We start from the raw sequence: 22,586 nt of genomic DNA on the forward strand, positions 1-22,586 counted from the left end.
ACATACTGCCAGCTGCTGATTCTGAGGACAGACAGGATGGACATTGCATCATTAATAGCCAGGCAACCAAAACGCTACGTGCATTAAACTAGAATGTTTAAGGTATTATTTATTTTCAGTTTTGCAGCCTTGACCGAATCAGCAGCAGCTGAGCTCGTTGCAAGTGTTAAAGCATTAAGATTCTTCCAGACAGCTGCAGCTCCACCTACTGCGTCTTCCAGCAACCTGCACCGCTGCATCCTGTCCCATTGCCATGTCAAGACCTCAGTGGAACAGAAGGGACCATAGATTCACTCATGAATACCTTTTATAAGTTACCTTTCAGATAACATTCAAAGAAAACACTGTGTAACAATGGCTGGTACATTAATGCTGGCTTTTTGTTTACATTCAATTTACATCATATTTTTCTTCTCAGGTATTTCCATACATTTACTGACAGTAATGCTGAAATACGTGGACCAGAAAGAGCTCTTCATCCTCCCACTCGTCTGAACTCAAGGAAGTGTTCCATCAGGCTGATGTATAGCAGCAAGAGATATTTGGTAGTGTCTCAGTGTTTAGCCAATTCAAGTATGGACTAAAAAATGGGTCAAACATATTGTAGCTGTCTGTCATTATATCTGAATGGGTGCAAACATTTTGTGTATTTATAATTTTATTTTATTGCCATACATCTATATTGTGTTCAATGATTATTGTTTTATAGCATTTCATTTTTTCTTGCTTTGAAAGACCTTCTAACATCTTTAGTATAGTGCTATACAAATTAAGTTTAATATTATCATGACAGAAAGCTAGGAACCAGTATGCTCTTTTGCACTGTATGAACAGTAATATTCCCAGCAGCCAGACTTTAGTGTAGTTAATGACTTATTCATTTGGGTATTCATTCATGTCTGTAAACTCTTGAGAAACAGACAATAAAACATTGTGTTATTTCATTGTACGCATATTGTGTCCTTGAGGCAGTGATGCAAAGGTATTTATGATCATCTGGGGATTTACAGGAACACTAAACAAACTTTAGACTTTCTTTATTCCACCATGATTCTTCAGATGTGGACACAGCCACATGAGTATCTTTTGATGGGAAGGAAGGGCATGGCCTAAAATAATGACCTTTATTTCAGAGCTCAACATTATGAGGAAAGAGTTTGAGTTCTTCAAGGCTTCAAGGCTAATTTCACTAACTGATCAATCACCATGTCTGCAGACTGTCTTTTCCATGTGTGAAGCTACTGTACACATAATTCATAAGTGAACCTACATGAAAATGGAAGAGTGCGGCCAATTGTGCTCAGTCATTGTCTTTGTTGTTCCATGGGTTAACACAATTCTTGGTTGTGTGGTAGCCCAACCAAGCCATACCCTTGGCTTCAGAAGTTAGTGGAACAGTGGCTGCAGCTATAAAATACACAGTCAAACATTACAATGACCAGCAGTATAGTATAGTTTACATTAAAGCTTGCTTAGCTCAGCTTTAACAAGAAAACAGCCACATCAAAAACATTTACTGATGCCATTTGGAATGATTGTCAGTAAGTTAGTGTTGTCATTAGTTGCACTAATGATATGTTTAGATAAATAGCCAACCTGAGATGTTGCCAGTCCAAAGTCACTCGCCGAGAGCTTTCGCCATCTGTGTGTTTACTGTGCTACTAACCGGGGCTGAATGGTTAGTTAGTTTTTCTGGTTTGTTTATTTGATTAAATCCAAAGTGGAGTCACAGCGGCCTGTGGCCAGACCAGATCAGACAGGAGTGTCAGTACAGTCCAGGATCAGACCCCCTGGTGCTGCTGTTTGCACTAGCTGAACTCAAGTTACTACAGCCGCGAACTGAAGGTCCCGACGTAGTAGTCACCTTTAAAATACAAATGCAGAACACACAGCTGACACACATACTGTATCTTAATATCCAGTCCAGTTTCACTTTTTTTAAAGCATTGACCAGAAATCACAACAATAAACTCTTTAATGCTGCCAGGAAAAAGATCAGAGTTCAGGTTCATATCTTTATGTGCAATCATCTTCCTGCAGACGAGGCTGAGTCATAGACAACCATCAACACTCGGTTCAAGAGTGTGTATATAAAGAGCAGGGAGAACTCCTCATCATCACTGCATCGCTCGGCTCATACCTGAAACACTTTGCTTCACATTTACCTGACAGGTAAGACACCGGCTGTGTTTCTCCTCATTCAGTGAAGGTCGTGGGGGCCTTCTGCTCTCCTCTGTATATTTATTGGCAGTTTTTCTTCTACACAGAACTCACCGTTGTTCATCACCATGAAGACTCTCCTGGTGCTCTCCGTTCTCCTCTGCGCTTCATTTGCAGGTGATATTCAACACAAACACAGACAATTTAGACTGAACACACCTACATAATCCATGTGCTCATGAGTCAATCAGCAAGCCACTGTCACAGTGAACTCTGTTGTAAAGCTGTGTGTAGCAGTGAACAGTGAGGGACAGAGGAGTAACAAGATCACTACTGTTACTGACAGTGTTGTGTTTTTCTCTGCAGCTCCGGCTGAAGACAAAGTGAAGGCTCCAGGTCAGTTTCTAAAGTCTTTGCTTTAATACACACTCAGTCAGACAGTAAGAGTTTCATCTATCTAACGCCACCTCTGATGTGATTCATTCACAGAAGCAGCAGTGGAGGCCCTGAAGGAACAGATAGTAGCTGTACATGGTGAGTGTCCTCTTTAAATCTCATGTTCTTCAGCCTGCACTGTGACAGCTACCAAACATGTGAGAACATTACCTAAACAAATGATCAAAATAGCGCAGCTTGTCCACTGATATCCAAAGTTAGGAAAAACAAGTTCCACCAGTATGCTCAGATGGGTAGATAGTTGTGTTGGATTTGACCCCACTGTAGGGCACATGTTAACAGCAACAGGTTCAACAGTGAAACAATTACAACTCAGCCTGGTACATGATGTCGAAACCAGCAGAAACCAGACAACTCATGACCTTCAAAATAGAGCTGGTGTTGTTCATGCTTGCTAAGATTTAAGACCAACATTCGTTACCTTTTCCTACAGGTTCTGTCAAGATCAATCAATCTAGTCAGAAATTATATGTATTTTTTAGTCATGCTTGCGGCATGGATTTAAGTGTGTTAATGAGTAAGGACACGTCATTCTTAACAATATACCCTGTGGCTGCTTATAGTTAACAAAGGGGGGAATTACATATTTGAGTTATCATAGTTGTAATTTATCTAGTTGATCCTGAAAGTTCAATTAGATTAAAGACACTTTTAAACAATTGTTATGTGCACAATGATAAGACTTAGCACACACATATTGACACATTTTGGTACTGCAATATATACATATATACAGTATATACATTATGTAACATGGATACATATACTAACCATTGTGTTGACTGTTTGTTGCTGTTTGTGCAGCACCTGAGGAGGCAGCAGCACCTGAATGTAAGTGCCACATCACTGTTTTAATATTTCCTTTATGTGTCTTCATTAGTGAGGTCCTCATGGCAATAACAATGAGAGAGACAGTAGAATAAAAGTCAAACTCCTGTTTCCAAATAGCACAAATGTCATGTAGAAAATATAAGCATGACGTGCTTAGATGACGTAGCAGTATTTTTGCAGCTCTTAGGCTATTTACTATAACCTGTCTAGATTTACTCCTCTGAGAACTATTCTCCAAAATATGTCGGATACATACAGACAGATGTTGGTGTCATTAGAGCAGCTGTTTCTGCTGTAGGAGGCTGTAAGAAGGGAGATTAGAAAGGACCTATTATCATTCTCTCTGCTCTGTCTGTCTGTCTGTAGCTCGTTATAACTTCTGTCCAAACGGCTGGTTCAGCCATGGCTCTCGCTGCTTCCTGTTCGTCAGTACTCCCATGACCTGGTACAGCGCTGAGGTACTTCCACCTTTACACTTCTGTGTTGTTATTATGAGCAGCTCAATAAGTTATTTGATTGATTTGGTCATTAATTAAGTCAGCTACTTTAGAACTTACCGTCAACGCAAATGATGAATGCAACACGAAGAAATGAATTTACCTAACTATTTATGTTCTTCCTCTGACCGACAGGAGCACTGCAACAATCTGGGTGGCCACCTGGCCTCGGCCACCAACCCCAGAGAGTACAGCTTCCTCCAGCAGATGACACAGACAGCTGGTCAGAGCATCGCATGGATGGGAGGCTTCAGCCTGCAGGTCTGAATTTATAAAGAAATACCGGTAGCCGGCCCAGATCAAGCCCAGGACCTGGTCCAAAGGGTGTCCAGAATCACACAAGAGCTAATGAAGAGACTAAGACAACACTTCCTTACTCTCGTGCTCTTTGTCTCTCAGGGCCGGTGGATGTGGATTGACCGTGAGGGTTTCTATTACACCAACTGGTACTCCCAGTCCTCCTCCAGCAGCTACCCCTGCATCCACCTACGCAGCTCCTGTAAGTCCTCCTGTTTGCTTTGGCTGCCTAGCTTTACTAGTTCAGCTTTTCAATACTTGAACCTGGATTTCTGTCTTGGTCCCAGGGAGTGGAAATCTGTATTTATATTGATTTTTATCTTGATATGGGTCACTGACTTGTACTTCAGGAGCCTGGAGTACGAGTGATAGTACCATAAACATTATGGTTTATCATTTGTTACTCAAAAATGTGTTACTTATTTTTTCTCTTTTTTTAAATGAAATTTCAGATGGTTGGGGTAACACCCAGTGTGGCTCTGCTTACCGCTTCATCTGCTCCAAGAACCCTTTCAGCTGTTAACATACATTCTAAACATCTGAGGCCTTGGAACGGATCAGCTGGTGTTTATTTACTGTTTAAGGACAACTCATGAGTTCTGTTGAGTGTCTTACTGAATGATAGATTTCTATTGTGTATTCTTCAAAGCGTGAAAATGACGAAGTGTTAAGTAACTTTGGTGTCAAAGATTTTTGTGTTTGTGATTGTGACAGTTGGTTCTTTCCCATAATAAAGACTTATGAGAATAGGACAATGTGTGATCTTCCTTTAAGAGCTTGATTTAAAAGTGGCTGTTGAAGTCCAGCAGTAGTCTAAAGCTAAGTTCAAATAGAATCATATATCACAGAACTAATGTTTTGATCCATGGTGTTGGTGCCATAAGAGGTACGGCATAAATTAAAGATAAGAAAAACTCTTCTTTGATATGCTACTAAGAGGTACTGGCTCTAGAATAAAGGAAGTTATGTTAGAAGTGGAAAAAAGAGTTTGAAGCGTTTTAACCTGTATTCACCAGTGATGTAGACCCCTCTGCTGCTCTGGGTTGGTGTCCCACTAGGTGGCAACCTACGGTTCTGATGTGATGCAGAACTTTCTTAAAATCTGCATTCTCTCTACTGACAAGCAGGGGGCGACTCCTCTGGTTGCAAAAAGAAGTCTGATTGTATAGAAGTCTATGAGAAAATGACCCTACTTCTAACTTGATATATTACCTCAGTAAACATTGTAAACTTGAGTTTATGGTCTCAACCCCTAGTTTCAAGTCTTTCATTTGGTAGATTATGGTGCCTTTTAGAGTAAAATAGACCATAAAGCAAAATATGCTTTAGGGCATACTGTGATTGATGGTTCGCTGCTGCTACCAGAGCTGCATACGGTGTCTGTACATCAATCCTCCGCATTCAAAATATGGAAACTTTCATTCTCTGGTTGCTAAAAGCCAAGATGGCGGCGACCGCTATCCAAGATTGCGACGGCCAAATCGCCGATCTCAAGACTTCAAAACGGCATGCCACAAACCAATGGGTGACATCACAATGTCTGAGTCCAGTTCTTATATACAGTCTGTGGTCGACACCCATGTGTTTCCCCCCAGTGACACTCTCTTGTCTCAGAGCCCTGGTGTGTATAAAAACCTTATGAGATGGTAATGATTGAGCCAGCTATAAGCAGTTATATAGTAACACCCAGATAAGTGTGTGTGTGTGTGTGTGTGTGTGTGTGTGTGTGTGTGTGTGTGTGTGTGTGTGTGTGTGTGTGTGTGTGTGTGTGTGTGTGTGTGTGTGTGTGTGTGTGTGTGTGTGTGTGTGTGTGTGTGTGTGTGTGTGTGTTTGTATCCAGCCCGACCCACTGTGCCAGCCTAAGTCGCTCCTTGATTTGAGGACAGTTTCCACCTCGAGCTCACCAGGAGGTAAGGAGGCTCTGTCTACAGGATGGGAGAATTCTACTTCCAGGTTATCAGACCATCACATAAATCCATGTCAACACAGCTATCCCATGACAGAAAATTCACCATCCTGGTTAGCTACTTCAACATAACAGTGTCTAGGGCTGGAGGTGGGTGGACCACAGCTCCTTCAACTACAACTGGTGGAGTTCACAGAATACCATCAGCTACTCCCAGTGCATCCACTCTAACATCCGTCACTTCAACTCTTCAGTAAACAGCTAGCTAATTATACCTCTGGAATAAAGATAAATGTCTGTTTATCTTGACCACTGCACGTTTCTCTGTTCAACACAAGCTTTAAGGATTTTATTTTTAAAGGCTTTATAAACCCAAGAAGAGTCATCATTATCAGGCTAATGTATATCAACATAACATTTAAAGGAGCTGTATTTAACATTTATAGCATTAATATATCATAAAACACTGTTTATCCATGTAAAGATAAAGTGGACTAAAGTGGATGTCTACCTGAGCAGAGAATGAAGTGTCTGTCCCTCTGTGAGCCGCCAGCTCGCTGTCAACATGTTGAGAGATGTTGAAAGGCAATCAAAATGCTTGTACCATTAATTCATTAACATTTCTTCTGGATACAGTCTGAGCACTGAACTTAATCATCAACACCTGATAGCAAATGTTACCTGCTTGCTGTTGTAACATAGGCCAAGGAGGTTCCCTACACTTGTAAATGTAAACATATAAGTAGACTCTACATGGTCAAAATAATCTAATGTCATGCTAATTCTTCTTTCATTGGGAACCTAAAGAACCCTACAGAACCCTAGCATAGTTGGGTCTCACCTGGATGTGTAGCCAACCTGTACATACTCTTTTTCTACTTCTCGACAGAGAGGGAGAGGTCAATGAGCAACAAATCTAGCTTTGATACAAATAATAAAATAATTCTAAAAAGCTTCATCGCCAAGGCAAAAAAGAATCCAACGTAAAAGAACAAGCTATTATTCATTCATGGCCTTTTCACCAAGACATTTAATGGGATCTGATTGGTTGGTTTACTGTGTTCTTGATGAAAAAGGGACATTTTTGAGTGAAAAGGCACAAAAACTCCTGAACTAGATTGAACAAATAATAACAATAATAGTGAACAAGTGAAAAACTGAATCAAGAATATATAATAGATGATGATTCATTACTGAGACAATACCGTGAATGAACCTTTTCAATGATCAGTTTTTAGATATATCTTTATAGCTGCGTACGGACCAGTAAATACTACAATACTTTTGGTGTCCTCATAAAGGGACGGAAGAGTACAGAGCACAGTCACATCAGACTGTCTCTACTCAAAGACATTCATAGTGTTCTAATGCGTTGCCCACATAAAAAGTGGCAGATATAGTCATGAGAAGAAGGAAAAATTTGAAGTTCAAACCCTGCCTACTTTCTCATCTCCCCAAAGCTGACCAATCACTGAAGAGATAGGGAGTGAATGTCTGATAGAAATTACAAGTTAAAGTTATAAATGGTTGAACACAGACTCCTAATCCAATGTCAAAAGGGCGTGGAGGACACTATTCTGAAGAATCATACTGATGTCCTTACCTACCTTACCTACTTTCAAAAAGTACTTTATTAAATATTATAGTTTCTTTCATTTGACAGTAATTCATTACATTTCAAAATGAATGCCTATTCAGAGTAATGCATCCGGTTGCATTATTTTTGTATTACTGTCACTAAAATAACGGCAGAAGTAAGACTCGGCATTATAAAATGGAAGAGGTCATGTTGTGCTGTGTCCTCATAGAGTTTTTCTCCGTCAGAATAGTGCAAGCAGGGTGGTGTGGTTTTGTTTCTATGGCAAATATCCTGACAACATATCACCACTCTAACCCCCGTTGCATGATAGACCAGCATCACCTCTTTGCTCTCTATTGTCTGTTTAGGCTGCTATCTATCTGTTTGACATTGTTTTTCATCATGAGCACCACCTGAAGGATACCTGCCCTCATACTTTAAATGGAGTTTGTCATGGCTCAATCTGACAGTCTTGGAGCAGCGGGTAGGTTGACAGTAGCATGACACCATCCGTCAACAATAAGCTGAATATCGTCACCTGGTCCCAGAGCTTCTGTTAGATGGAGCCCAACTCAAGGCCCATTCATGCATTCACATCCAGTGGTTAACACTTTATCTTAAAATCACCCTCTTATAGTGTTTTTCTTGTGGCGCACTTGTGTGTGATGATAAATGCAAAAATGAAAAGAAATTGACATAGTAAAAGTAATAATATTAGCATTTCCTATGTGCTATATATCTTCATTACTGCTAAAAGTAATATATACTGTAACCTTAACAAGTATAGAGAGCATACAAGTATACAACCTCCAGCTCTACTACTACTACTACTACTAATAATAATAATAATAATTATGTAATTATTCAAATTCAACTTTCCTCTGGGAAACACGTGGATTCTATTCAAGCCTGTATTTTGAATAAGAACAACATCTCACAATTTTTTGTTGGTTTTATTGTTTAAGAATAGATACAGTTTATTACACTATTTAGGCACATAAATAGCGATGAATACAAACAACAAACACAACATCCACAATTGCCTTAAATTCCCAACTGCATATATATATATATATATAAACTTGACTGATGTGGAATCATGTGTGCTGAGACAAACAGTGCTTATACATCATTTCCAGCATGTAGAAGCATGAAGTGGGCATGAAGGGTTATAAAGAACAAGCAGCAGCATTAGGGAACCTTTTGTAGCAGTCAGTGGTGGCGCTGCAGACACTGTGAAAACTAGCAGTTTGGTTTCACCTGACAGACGAATGGGAAGCGCATGCTGCAGCCATGATTGGACCAGCCCTTGGACTCTACAAAAACATCAACATCAGCATCATCAGCTTTGGCAACAAAATGACTCAATCAAGTTTGATGGTAGAAAAGGGCCTGATGCCCCTGTCTCTGTGCCACACCGTATATTCAAAGCTTTTCTATTCTTACCCTGAGAGTTGAGCTGGAGGCACTGGTAAATGTTAGTGGAGCTCCCTGTTTCCCAGTTGTGATAGTTAAACACTGAGCCATCTTCCCATCTCCAGTCATCCTAGAGGAAATAACATTACAGTCCCCGTCAGTTTGTGCCCAGTGTCTCTTCATGTACACGTTTAGTTTAAAGCATGTTTGTAAATGATTTCATATTTTCAGACTAAAAAAAAAGGCTGCATCGATTTCCACTTTTCAGCTTACAAATAAAAGGTAATGCCAACTATCATTATGTTCTACAAAACTAATCTAAATCCAAACCCTCCTCATGGATGGACCGAATATGTGCTGAAAAGAAATGAACAAACTATGTTAATCTGCTTTTATTCCTATTTGAAGATTAGTTTAAACAGTAATAAAGCTTTAAATGCGTTGCAGTTTAGAAACCTCTCAGAGAGAACAAAAGATTTTCTTTAATAAAATGTTTTTAAATGTTTGAACAAACCTCAAAGTAGTATCCTCCAATCCAGGCTAGAGTGTGACCCCCAGTCTTGACCATTCGCTGGAGGAAATTATACTCCCAGATGTTGTGGACTGAGGCCAGACTGCCATCGTAGCTCGCACAGAACCTCTGCAGGACGAGCAACATTTCTTAACTAATTCTAAGAAAGGGCTCCAAACATTTTATTCTCCTTCTTTAAGAATGTTATTACCTCTGCGTCTTTCCAGGTATCAACGTGGTTGCCTAAGTAGTAGCAGTTACCACGGAAACTAAGCCAACCATCAAGGCAGAAACTAAAACGTGCTGGAACGAAGAGAAAAAAGAATCTTTTTTTTATTCGTTATGTGAGTTTTTTAGGGAATTTATTCAGTATCTCAGGACAGGAATGAATGTATCTCATCTCTCTCCAGCAGCAGCCTCATGTGTAACTGTGATCGTGTGTCGTGTGATTTTCTTACCTTCAGGAACAGCAGCAACATCGGCATCCGAACCTGTAAAACCCAACGACAAGGCTGTAAGTTCAACTGATTCATGTATTCTTTGTGTGGGATTCGTAGTATTTTCTCTTTAGTCAAAGCTTCATTGAACGTATCATGAATTGTATCGTTTGCATATCAGTTTACTGTGCAACTTGTAAGAATCTCTAAATATGGCAGCATTGATACATAATAAAGAGCAGCATAGTGCTTTATTGCTACATATTTCTAACTTAAAGGAAGCGATGAATTATGTTAGGATGTACAGTAGAACTGTTCCCTTTGCTGATTAACCAACTTCCTCGTTTTCCTTCAGCTCAAACCAATGATATTGTCTGTTCAGTATTTGTGAAGGGACTTTACATTAATGATTCAAATGAAAAACACCCGATGATACAAGATGCTTCATACAGCAACAATACATGGTGGTCTGTATTCTGACTGATCAACTTGAATGACCTGCTCGTGGTGTCGGATTGCTGTCATGTTGTACTGCAGCAGCCTCAGCTGGATCAACTAAGGGAGAAAAACAGAAAGATAGTCAAAGTAGATCCTGTTTTTTTTTTACAAATACATAGTTATGTACAAAACAAGTACCAATAAGTTAGGGACAAAGACTGTGTCTCACAGAATCTATATTCCTGTCCTAACTACAGTCTCAACCCCCCCCCCTCCTACTACGAGATTAATAGTCCATGTTAGTTTGAGTCATATCTACTAAAATATGAGTCATACTAATAGATAAAGCTAAATTAGATGACTCCATTAACACTGGTCACAAACCCTCATACCATCACTGGTCCCACATTTTTTATATATCATCTACATTTCGCAACTGTTTAAAATGTATTATTGAAATGGTTCAAGTATTTGATCAGTATTGTGGCTCACCTGTTGCAGCTCTGATGGACGAAGCAACACAGAGGATTACAGCGAGGATCAGTAGAATCTTCATGACGAAAGCTAATGAAAGTCTGGAAGGAGGCGGATGCTCTGAAAAGTGGAAGCATTGAAGCGGTAAGAGAAAGACATGAACGCATTAAAAAGCACCATCGAAGCATGTTGACTTACAGAGAGAACCAGCAGTCAGGTAAATGTAAAGTGTTCTTCAGGTAGCAGCAGGTTAAGTGATGACGGGAGGCTCTCTGATCTTTATATACTCACTGAATAACATTGAGTCGTTTCCTCCTTGTGACAGAGTTGACAATAAAACGTGTGGACTTTGCCTCCTGTGTCGGTATGGAGTTGTGTTGCAGGAAGACGGAACTGTTTTCCCATCACTTCCCACAAAGATGACTGAATAATGACATGAGTCAAACCTATGGGCCAACAAAGTGGTGACATTTCCCAGAGATCACATATCTACTGTTTTACTCTGCTGCCTTTAATAAAAACATAAATAAGATAAGATAAGATCATCCTTTATTAGTCCTGCAGCGGGGAAGTTTGCAGGATTACAGCAGCAGAGAGGATAGTGCAAACAAGAGACATAATAAAAAAAACAGTTTTTTGGTATGTGTGGTCTGCTGGGAGCAGAGTTGGTTGTGCAGCCTGACAGCAGCAGGGAGGACGGACCTGAAGGAGCTGCAAAGAGCTGGCAGGGTGTCCTGCATGGGGGGGGGTGTTGTCCATCAGGGATGATAACTTAGCCATCATTCTCCTGTCTCCCACCACTTCCACTGTATCTACTGGATATCCCAGGACACAGCTGGCCTTCCTGAAATCTCCAATCTTCTGAAATATCAATGGATGTGCAGTCATGATTGACTATAACTAAAAAATGAGACACAAATTAAGAACACAGAGGTGTCAATTCAGTTATGTTACACATAAACATGAAGAATATGATTTCATTAGCTGTCCCTATAAACGTTTGTTTATTAACAAAACAAAGGCAATTTTGAAAAGGTTTTTCTCCGAAATGGCAGTTTTCTCAATTTTCTAACTTAAACACACATTTCTGACCAGTTGTAATGTAGCTTGGTATCATAGTTGATGAGAGTTAATGAGTGAAGAGTGAAGTCCAGCCAGCCAGAGTGTAATTTAGACAAAAATACAAATTTTATATTGTAATTTTACAAAAAGTATATTGAAGCCAGTAACCGAAGTACAATTGGTGACACATTCTGTTCAAGTTATTACATACCTCTGGCAGGGTGTTAATATATGTACAGCCATGCTAACACCCTGGACCAAGTAGAAGTTAGCTAAATGAATACTGTGGATTTATAAGCTACACAATTGTATCATAGTAACCACTGATGTTAGCTGCTAACAAGCTGAGAGAAAAATCAGGCTGTAATAATGGAGGAGAAACGATAAGGTCACCATTGAAAAAAACTAAGAAATGTACTGCTTTGTATCATTTCGAGATGGCCAAGTCTAATGCAACAGTCATAAAGTTATTATCAAATGAAAGAATCTGCTTAAATAGCGTCTCAAAGGTAACCTATGTTAAAACCTGAAATATACAATATCATGATATGCACTCGCTCACTCTCTCTCCAATGCATCTACCCTTTCTATTTAACCTTAACTTATAGATATTAAAATAATGACGGACTCAAACAAGGTAACATTGAGGATAGAAAATCTCTTGTTCAAATACAGCGGGTAAAATAAGTATTGAACACGTCACCATTTTTCTCAGTAAATATATTTCTAAAGGTGCTATTGACATGAAATGTTCACCAGATGTTGGTGACAACCCAAGTAATCCATACATACAAAAAAAAAAAAATAATAAGTTCAGAAATTAAGTTTTGTGTAATAAAAGAAAAATGGTGACATGTTCAATACTTATTTTGCCCGCTGTAAGTGTGACTAAGTAATATACGTCATCATGGGTGTGATGAAGCTGACTCAGTCAAGGAAACAGTTATGAGATAAACTGAGACTTCCTTCTAAAAAATATGATACAATTCCCGGAGCATAAATATAGACCATGCAGGTGCAGTGCCATTACGCAAGGGTTTATAGCCTGTCAAGTATGTAATGGGCGGAGAATGGGAACATCAAAAAAAGCTTTACATGAAATGTTGTTTAACATTAAATGTACATTTTAAAATAATACACTATAATAATACACTATGACAGCTACAGTTGAAGTGCAAAGTGTTATTAGATAACTTCGGAACATGTTCATGGATGACTTTTGCTTTGTTTCATTGTGTTGAAATAATCACAAACTGGTCGAAGAATGAGACGGGGAAAAGCCCAAGAAAGAGACATACTTTTATAAAATGTAATCTATTAAACTAAGGTTAACAAGTACAGAAAATGTCCCCCAACAACAACAACAGCAGGTGTAAATTCATTTTATGTAAAAACACAGAAATTACCTGAGCAACCTGGTTTTATTTCATGCTGTAAAATAACTAGATAACTGTAAAAAGAGACTGTTCAAATGCTGTCTGAAAACATTTAAATGGACAATTATAATAGCTCAAGGAATGCAGTGTTCATTCACAATGCAGTTATGCATTTAAATGCCACAATGAACAAGCAGTTAGGTCCACTATAAATGGACCACTCTTTTCTTCTTCCTGGTATTATCTTATTCAGATGATGGTTCATGATGAGTCATCACTCAAGACTTTCGAAAGAGATAGTTTGGCACCACTGTGACCTGCTAAAAAGAATGCCTGAGCATGCTGATGATAGGGATGCCAGAGATGATGGCCTCAGCAACAAACTGCCTACAAGTCTCTATTTTAAAAAAAAGGGTAATGTGGAAAAGAGCGCTGTGTAATACACATGCCGAGATCAGCATGAAAATAACAGATGTCATGAATAAACTGGAGTATCATAAAAACAAAAGAGAAGAGATGGTAACGGACATTACATCATAAATTACATCATTAGTTTATGATTACTTTCCAATGAACCTTCAGGGTATCTATCAGAGCCCCTCAGAAAAAAAGCATTGCCATCTGAACGGGCTAGGTTCTGTTAAGGATCTTATTAATGTTCAAATGGAAATCTCTATACCAGAGTATTTGGTTTATGATGTGGAAACGCTGCAAACACAACCTCCTAACTTAAAAAAATTCCTTGATATTCTTGGTAGTCTACTGTAAAAATGTCATCCCTAGGCCATGACAAAATCAGCATATCCCTAATAAAACAGGTTATCCCCATCCTGGAAAAATCATACCCCCTGTCTTTTTACGGATTTATCAAAAGCATATAGTTAATCATGTAATTTCCCTAGCCAACTTAAGTTCCTATGGCTTTTAAAGTTTACAGTTTGTAATCAGAAGTGCTCGTCTCATAAAGTAAACATCTTGTGTTTGGTACCACCATGATCACGCCTTGGCCCTCTTCTTTTTCTTATTAATATAAATGACATAGCCTCTGTCACTATTTCATTTGCTGATGATACCAGTGCTTTTATCTCTTAAAAACTTGTAATTCTGATTAATATAATCAACAGAGATTTCCAAAGTTGCAAACTAGTTTATGGTGAATACGCTGTCTCTTATTATTAAGAAAACTAGTTTTCGTCATTTTAATTTATGCAAGGGTAAAAACAAGAATTAGACCCAACACTGAAGTCTCTAGTACACGTTTTTTAGGTGTTCTTGTAGATGAAAAGCATATTGACTATATACAAACAGCTGGTCAAATACACAAAGTTCAGATATACACTTATTACTGTGGGTATAAGGGATTCTGAATCATTCCTGGACAACGTTCACTCCAGCATCATTTTGCTCATTTATTGCCGGGCATCACCGACGGTGATTCAGGAAAACAACACTGATAGATTATACAAATACATTTAGAACTGAAAGAAGAGAATGGACATGACAGAGAAATAAAGTTTTTGTGAAATACTACAGGAACAGTAAGTCTGATACAAAACTGAATATTGTCCGAAATATTGTGATTTTCAGATCAAACATAAACTTTTTAGACGAATGATATAAGTATGACTGTATACTAGTGCCTCTGCTCACTCTGAGGTCTCACCAGAAGACATAGTGGAAGTACGTTTAAACGCATTGTGAAAAATGGATTAAATCCAGTGTCATTCATGCTGCAGGGCTCTATGTTGCTATCAGAGCGACCAGTTAAAGTCACTTCCGGAACTTCTGATTCATGACATTTGTTCCTCTGAAGGCAATTGTAGCCACCAGGAATTGGTGAGCAGGGCAGGTGTAGCCAATTATTGATGCAAGTCTCCGCCCACATAAACACAGGCCTAGTCATGGCCAGCTCTTGTTGTCTGGGGTCCTACCACTTCCTGTTCGTGTTGTATGTTGGCAAACAAAAAGACATGTGGCAGGTGTGTACTGTTGGGCTTTAACTTAACAACTAAAACTGGCAGCTTTAAACAGGTTTCATGTTTCGATTGTAGCCACAGCTTTACATGTTCTCAAAACTAATTTAGCCTTGGTTCCTTACTATATCTTTTGCATTTATCTTTTGTGTTTTGGTTCATTATTGCAATCTTATCTAATTTCAGAGCTTTTTATCACATGGCCATCAGTATGGTTGTCAGCTGCTGTTGATTATATACAGATTTGCCATATTGCCCTTTGTAAGCCGGAACCAAAGCACAAGGTTTTTATAGTTTTCAAGCCAGGCCCCAATCTGAGGTCATTATTTCCTGAGTGAAGTGTTTATTCTATTGCATGTTATTTATCTCCACGGAGTGTGTGATTTTTTTAAAGTGTAGATTCACTGCATGTTACCTTTTTTATAAAAGTTTCCGGTTAGGTATTTTAAGTTGTATATCACTTGTCCCTTGTTCAAGAAGTCCTGCTTGAAAACTTTTTTTTTTTTTTTTTTTGCAGAATGTTTGTACAATAAAAGACGACTTACACTGCTCTCCGACCTAGTGTCCTTGTTTATGATTTTATTATTCCTTATTCCTGCGTTGTAGTCTAGTAGCTTTGGTGCTTTGCTACACAATGATTCTATATTTACTGGTTGTGATTTGCACATGTTTCATTTATCTTTACTTCTGACAAGGATGCAGCAACTGTTTACATTTTAAGATTAGTTTAAAGCTTCATTAACTTCTTATTCATGAATATGTAAACCCTAAATTTTCTTTTGTCGTTTTCTCAAGTTAATTATGTCTTTATCCTGAAAAATAAAAATCATTTTTTCGCTTCACAGTGTAACCCTTTATCTACACACACTGCTATGAAGTGAGTGATGCTGTCTTTACCATGCTCCCAGACTCATTTCTTATTTGGATCTCGCACCATCAGTCACTTTTCCTATCCTCTTCTCCAGAGAGATCTCAAACGTTGTGTGGGCATAGTTACAAAAAACTCTGAATGCTGAAATTAAATGGAAACATGCCATTTTGGAATATGTTACTTATTGCTTGTAATCAGACCTGTATTCACTGGCAGGAGATACTCGTACTCACTGGAGGCTGTATAAAGCAGTCCTCCGGGTCAATGTGGAGACTAAAATGTTGGTCCTTGTGGGGGAGACAGTGGGACGGGGCCGTGATGTACGCAAGATCTTCATATCGCGTTTTACCTGCAGTGGTAGAACTTTTTTCTCTGGGCATTTTATGACTTCATTTATTTAAGATGTACAGTACCAGTCAAAAGTTTGGACACACCTTCTCATTCAACTACTTTGAAGAATCTAAAATATAAAACATATTCTGGTTTGTTGAGCATTTGTTTGTTTACCACATAATTCCATATGTGTTCCTTCATAGTTTGGATGTCTTCAATATTAATCTACTATGTAGAAAAAAATAAAAATAAAGAAAAACCATTGAATGAGAAGGTGTGTCCAAACTTTTGACTGGTACTGTCAATCTGTTCAGTTTCATATTATTTATTATTAATATGAGTTATTATTAGGAGCCACTTGAATGACTTGGAGTTGATTATAAACACAGGATAACAGAGCAGATTCCATGACAAAGCACTACTGCAGACTTTAGGTATACATACAGAAAAGAGAACACAATCACAAGGCTCAGTAGTGTTCCTACCAGGTTCAGGTTCACAGTGTGGGAGTCCTGAGAACACTTGGTGCTGAACAGCGGTCCTCCAGGCACCTTGTGAGCCCGTTGGAGGAGCATCGTATCCCAGATCAAAGTGTTGTACATGGCCTCCCTCTAGTGAGTAACAGTAAACACCAGCCCAGTCAAAGAGCACTTGAACACACCTGAAACAGGGAACTTGAACCTGTACAGCAAATAATGGTATTCAGGAAAATATTGGTTTATTACAATTTGAGTCTCATTGTCCTACATTTAACCTTCATTCCTATCAGTTAGAGCAATAGGCCTCATGCAAGAAGCACTCTAACGAGCAGATTCGTTCTTAAGTGGTTTGTGGGGTGATTTTGGAGAACCTGCTGCAATCACCAGTTGTCTCATTTTTTGAATTTTCCTGAGGTATAACTCTACGAGTGCTCATAAACTGTCCTGAGGAGTCATGTGTAATTGGTCTGTTGTTATCCAAGCCCTAGTGTTTCACTGATGGATTGTATATTTCATTAATTTGAAGCAATTTTGCATTAGAAAATATAAATAAATTACAATTAATAATTATGTTGACATTATCCTTTGACTCTGCAATTCTAAATATTCTATAATGGCAGGTAAAGGTGTCAATCGTCATGTTAAATCGTTTCCCTCCGCCTTCATGGAGGACCTTCCTATCATTTAGTTGCACCTCAAGGAGAGAGGAGGCTTCTGGAGGAGCTATAAGCGAGGAAAGTTTCCAGTACCTCTGACATAAAAGAGACGTGACACACGGCCAGAATAATGTCAGAACCATGGCTTAGGCAAGAGCTCCAGGGTTGAAAACTGTAGTCCGCTAACCAACGGGACGTCACAGTGACTACGTCCACTTCTTCTACACTGTCACCTAATGCACTCACCGAAGAAATATTATCTTAAATCGAAATCTAAAAACAGAGAGAGAAGCAGACAGAAGGGACTACAATCTGTGTTTGAAGGAACTATCCAGGATGTCAAACTAATTTAAAAGGATAAACAAGTTAAAAAGATAAAGATAGAAGCTAAAGCGTAAAGTGAACCACCACATCACACAGTGATCGAGACAGAAGACAAAGAAATGAAGGAACAACAGTGCTGCTGTAAAGCCGGGTATCTTTATTCACTGTTACAATCATTAAAAGGCAAAAGCAGCATGTGTCAGACATTCAGTATACCTTCAGTAGCTAGCTTAGCATAAAAGTCCCATCGTAGTTAATGAAGTGCTAACATACTCTATTAAAGAGTCGCTTTGTTTACAGTCCCATGTGTAACCTCAGAGGTGAGAATAGAGTAGAGCCGATTGTTTGACATTCAGCCAGTTTAGGACTAGCTCATTTTAAACCAATACAAAATGAAATCATTGTCAGACAGTAGCTGGTGAGTTCCCAGATTGCCTCTTGGTCGCCCAACATCCTGTAATATATCTGGACTTAGTTTCCCAAATGGGTTATGATATGTGATTATATCTGTTGTACCTCAGTCCATACCATAATCACAAATTATTCATGTCAAATGACTCACTCTAATTTGTAGGAATATTGCATCTCCTTCATTTGCCAGATTCCCTGTCTCTTCTATCTGCAGCATATCTCTTTATAATAAAAGCCCACTGTGGTTTCAACCATGTCTCCTGTTTAGAACTGCCTGAGAGGACTGTGTTTCTCCATTAAGGATGTAACAAAATCTCTGGCACTTGAAACCTCTGTGTTGGGGGAACACACAGCCTCACATCATAACACATATATCCAATGGAGCTCTTTTCCTGGAGTCTATGACCTTCTTTACATCTTGTGTTAAAATGCGTCTCGTATCCAGATGGTATCTCGGTAAATTATTTATTTTGATCACATGTAAACCTAACAAGTGTCTCCAGTGTCCACATTGAGATCTGATTGAGATCCGATCACTCTGTCCAGCTCAAACAGTGACAACAAACCTGATGTGCATGGATCCTAAAGGGCCAACATGAATCCTTTTAATGCTGCAGAAATGTGTGTATTCGATAAGGATTCATCTAATATTTATTTTATTATATGTTGATACATTTAAAATATTCATTTTACAAAGAAAGACCATACTCATTTATTAAAGTAGCAATAAGTAAGGCACTGCAACAATAGTACTGTCTTTTCTATGTGATGAATTTGCAAGATTAAATGCAACGTGGAACTGTAATATTGTTCTGATGATGTACATTTTAGCATCATTTCATTAGCTGCCTGAGTTTGCATAAAGCTAAACTTTTATTGACTCCTGCTTTTACAGTCAAGTGAAAATATAGTGCACAATTATTACAATATATACAGTATGAGACACATACACATACAGTAAGAAATAAATAATAAATGATATAAAATAGGGTTAAAAAAACCCCTTTATAAACCATTCTCAGAATCTACAACGATGATGATTAATCAATTCCCTCATGTGCCCATAACACTGGCTATGGCTAGTTTCATAACTTTGCCGTTACCCCGGACCAGCTCCCTGACTTTATAGTTGTCCCTGAGTATCAGAGTCCATATCATCAGTGTGTAACTGCCCTGTTTTTGGGGCTCTTACGAATGTCACAAAGTTTGACAAAGATGGACTCAGACAACAACAGGCTGGCTACTGGGCAGGGGATCCTGTTGATCCTGAGACACAACGGGTGTAAATTCAGTTTTTTACAACAACTGAAGTGCCCTGTTGTCAGCCAAACATGGTTCCCTGCAGCATGTGCCACCCGCTGCTGGTCGTAACACAGAAGGTTCTGAACCTGGGCTATCACAGGTCTGGCCTGCTGGTCGCTGAGTGTTTGGCCAGTTTGAGTCCTCAGCCCCACCAAGTAGTCAGTGGGACACTGCAATAATCCTCAGCCTGATGAATATAAGCATGGAATAACAATCAAAAAACACAGAATCACAAGCAGAAGAAATACTCATCTGACAGTGTAGCAAGTGAAAACAATAATTACCAGCTTTTGCTGAGCTGCTGCTGGGGTCATGAGTAGCTGGGAGAGTGTTGGGGTAAGGGCAGAGGTTGAGCTGGTGGTGGAGACACCCGCTGAATGTATTTCCTGGCACTGCGGGCAGGTGCCGGGGTTCTCCCTGCCATGACACTTGTAACATTGCTGGACATGGCAGAGGAGCCAGGGGTGCTACTGATAGTCTGAGAAAATAAGTGCATCGTTTACAACATCAAAAATAAATAATAATCAATGGATCATTGTCAAAAAGAACAGTCAACTTTAGGCATTACAGTAATGAAGACATTTCAAATTCTGCTATAAATACCCAGGCATGAATAGGATAACTGTGAATATATATTTTATAATTAAATTCAAGCGTTGTTATTCTCTCTACATTACCTTTCATGCTTCCTATCCACACTTAAGTTTGGCTTTAAAGTAGCAACATGAGACCCACAGAACGCTGGCATTGTCAACTGAATAAAGAAAAATAAATAGTGCAGCCTTGTAAATTGTATTTATTGTATGATAACAATTTATACATCAGCAACATAATCATTATTTACCTATTACAAAGTCAAAGTTGGCTTTCGAGGTGTCCCACGTGTCCCTGTCTGCCCAGGAGGATGTGGATGACAGGTCCTGGTTGTGGTGCCACAGAAGATGACACCAGGACAGAGCTCTACAAAAAAAATGCAGAATACAACACCCTCACGTTGTAAATTTACACCATGACACCACAGTTACATGTTTTCTGTGTGGACACAGACAGGGACGTTTGGCCCCTCATCATTGGTCACATAAACCCTTGGTTGTCTGGTGTAGTGCTGGCCTGTTTCCTGCCCCAGGGGTCTGACCTTTGCAGGACATCCACTCCTCATCGCCCATATCTCTGTGCTATATCATCTGCCATTAGATGAGAAAAGTTCATTACTATCCAGTTTCATTACAAAGTACAACTCACTGATATAAAAACAACAGGGCATATGAATAACAATTGTAAAGCCGCTCTGTGTAATAAAGCACTACTACTGAGGTTTATAGGAATACACGGCTCAACAGAGCTGTGACTCTCTGTCAGCCTGGCTACAGTGCTGAAGAGAACCCTAGGGTTGTTCTTATTTTTCTCTATTAATGCTGAATAATAGGCTGCTCTAGCATTACGGAGTGCCTTCTTATATATTTAAGACTGTCTCGCCAGACTAACCGCGCTTCATCCACATTGGTGGAACGCCACATCCTCCAGTTTTCGCGATATTTGCTTTAAATCGCGGGTTTGAGGATTATACCATGGAGCAAACCTCCTTTCTTTTATTAGCTTCTTTTTTAGAGGAGCTATAGAGTCTAGTGTCACAACAGTGTCCTGACAGTGCAGGCGGGGCCGGGACTGGACGCGATGGCTGCCGGTGTGATGGAGCGGTACCGGAAAGCAGGTGTTCCACCCCCAGTGCTGCTTTACGTTGACTGTGGCTGCTGCCTAAATGACTGTCATCGTGCCACCTACTGAGGCCCTGCTGACACCCACTACTACTACCACTATCATTATTAGTCACATTACTATTATTATTGCCTGTACTATTACGCTTATTGACTTGCTTGTACCCTGGAGTCTTTGTGCTTTCTTGCTTCGCAGGCTTCTATAAATCGTGGCTGTACCTGGACCGTGGACGTGCATCCTGCTACGGCCCTGCTGACACTGACTGCTACCACCATTATTATTATTACTAGTCACATTACTATTACTATTACCTGTACCATTAAGCATTTTAGCTTTACTTCCACCCTGAAGCCCTTTTTGCTTTCTCGTTCTGCAGGTTTCCATGAATCGTTGTGGTACCTGGACCACAGTCGTGCCTCCTGCTGTGAGCCGACTGACACCCACTGCTACTTCGATTATTATTATTAGTCACATTACTATCCCTATTTTCATAACTATAATTCTACTGTAATAATTGCTGCTGTTATTATAAGTAGTCTTATTATATGAATCATTTATGTCATATACATTGAATGTGTTGTATCTCTGTTATGCTGTTCATTCTGTACACATGACATCTATTGCATTCTGTCCATCCTGGGAGAAGGATCCCTCCTCTATCGTTCTCCCATAGGTTTCTTCCTTTTTTTCTCCCTGTTAAAGGGGTTTTTAGGGGAGTTTTTCCTGTGCCGATGTGAGGGAAGGACAGAGGATGTCGCATGTGTACAGATTGTAAAGCCCTCTGAGGCAAATTTGTAATTTGTGATTCTGGGCTATACAAAATAAACTGAATTGAATTGAATTATTTTATATTATATATTGTATTTTACTGAGTGGTGTTTTTAATATTTAAATAAAAGTTTGGTTTTATTCATACGTTTTGAGTGCAAACTCTTCTTTTCAAGTGACACGTGAAACACAGACACTTTCATTATGAATATTATAAACCTCAATCCTTCTGGGGTCGGGATTCGAACTGGCGTTCCTGTGTTCTTCCCCTTTCCCTCTCTTCCCTCTGTTAGTCGCAGATTTTAAGAAAATA

At 39.2% G+C, this 22,586-nt stretch overlaps 2 protein-coding genes across 2 annotated transcripts in view; both read left to right on the forward strand.

Moving 5' to 3' along the window:
• LOC129096520 (ribonuclease inhibitor-like) overlaps positions 1-22,586 on the forward strand; it is a 108,829-nt gene that overhangs the window by 23,218 nt on the left and 63,025 nt on the right. The gene's annotated exons all lie outside the window — the stretch shown is intronic.
• LOC129096526 (ladderlectin-like) lies at positions 2,054-4,992 on the forward strand. Its single transcript, XM_054605328.1, has 9 exons — positions 2,054-2,172; positions 2,268-2,337; positions 2,527-2,556; positions 2,650-2,694; positions 3,421-3,447; positions 3,814-3,905; positions 4,080-4,205; positions 4,344-4,443; positions 4,694-4,992. Exons 2-9 carry the CDS (start codon positions 2,289-2,291, stop codon positions 4,762-4,764), a joined length of 540 nt encoding a protein of 179 aa, XP_054461303.1. The 5' UTR covers positions 2,054-2,172; positions 2,268-2,288; the 3' UTR covers positions 4,765-4,992.

Source organism: Anoplopoma fimbria, chromosome 9, assembly GCF_027596085.1.
Source record: "Anoplopoma fimbria isolate UVic2021 breed Golden Eagle Sablefish chromosome 9, Afim_UVic_2022, whole genome shotgun sequence".
Lineage (NCBI taxonomy): Eukaryota > Metazoa > Chordata > Actinopteri > Perciformes > Anoplopomatidae > Anoplopoma > Anoplopoma fimbria.

What these genes read in the sequence shown, in the direction of transcription:
- LOC129096526 (XM_054605328.1), top strand. Translation starts at nt 2,289, where the DNA reads ATGAAGACTCTCCTGGTGCTCTCCGTTCTCCTCTGCGCTTCATTTGCA. An exon ending in AGACAAAGTGAAGGCTCCAG is followed by an intron (nt 2,557 to 2,649) that starts GTCAGTTTCTAA and finishes ATTCATTCACAG; the next exon opens with AAGCAGCAGTGGAGGCCCTG. An exon ending in TGACCTGGTACAGCGCTGAG is followed by an intron (nt 3,906 to 4,079) that starts GTACTTCCACCT and finishes TCTGACCGACAG; the next exon opens with GAGCACTGCAACAATCTGGG.